The sequence below is a fragment of the Mandrillus leucophaeus genome, unplaced genomic scaffold (genome assembly GCF_000951045.1).
Source record: "Mandrillus leucophaeus isolate KB7577 unplaced genomic scaffold, Mleu.le_1.0 Scaffold1, whole genome shotgun sequence".
In the NCBI taxonomy this organism is placed as follows: domain Eukaryota; kingdom Metazoa; phylum Chordata; class Mammalia; order Primates; family Cercopithecidae; genus Mandrillus; species Mandrillus leucophaeus.
Window position 1 is genome coordinate 16,662,710 of NW_012098097.1, and position 666 is coordinate 16,663,375.

Consider the following 666-nt stretch of genomic DNA (forward strand, 5'->3'; position numbering starts at 1 on the left):
CCTGAGCCCAGGATAAACTCACCTGTGTTCATCTTTCAGGATGCTTAAATGGCAGAGGCCAAGCCCAGACTCCAGATGGACACGCGGATAAGGCCCTGCTGCGGCAGATGGAAGGCATTTACGCTGACATCCCTGTGCGGCGTCCGGAGTCCAGTGCACACGTGCAGGAGCTGTACCAGGAGTGGCTGGAGGGGATCAACTCCCCCAAAGCCCGAGAGGTGCTGCACACCACATACCAGAGCCAGGAGCGCGGCGCACACAGCCTGGACATCAAGTGGTGAAGTCAGGCCAGGGCCTTCCAGCTGCTTTTGGGGCCAGAGCCACTCTCAGTAGAGGGAGGGGCTGCCTTGACTGGAGTATTAAAGACACTTAAGAAAACTGCTCAATGGGTTACTTTGGTTTCTCAGAGTTCCCTGCTATCCTGTTTATTGGAGGCCCCTCAGGCAGTTTCATGTGGTGCTATCTTCATAATAGGTGTGGGATTGGAACTTTTTTTTTTTTTTTTTTTTTTTTGAGGCGGAGTCTGTCGCCCAGGCTGGAATGCAATGGCGTGATCTCAGCTCACTGCAGCGGGTCCCCGTGCCTGCTGGTGGGTTATAGCTATGGGGACTGTGTGTATTTCTTCTGCACACGAGAAAAGTGGCAAGAGTTCCTTCATTATAACGG

The 666-nt window shown here is 53.3% G+C and overlaps 1 protein-coding gene across 2 annotated transcripts in view; it reads left to right on the top strand.

Annotated features, from left to right (window-relative positions):
* The window catches only part of NARF (nuclear prelamin A recognition factor), a 42,980-nt gene extending 42,594 nt beyond the window's left edge, over positions 1–386 (top strand). For both annotated transcript variants that reach the window (XM_011999747.1, XM_011999809.1), the window contains one exon: positions 40–386. In XM_011999747.1, the coding sequence (XP_011855137.1) occupies positions 40–281 (242 nt within the window). In that variant the 3' untranslated portion in view covers positions 282–386. The remainder of the gene's footprint in view (positions 1–39) is intronic.
* Positions 387–666: the final 280 nt, after the last annotated feature.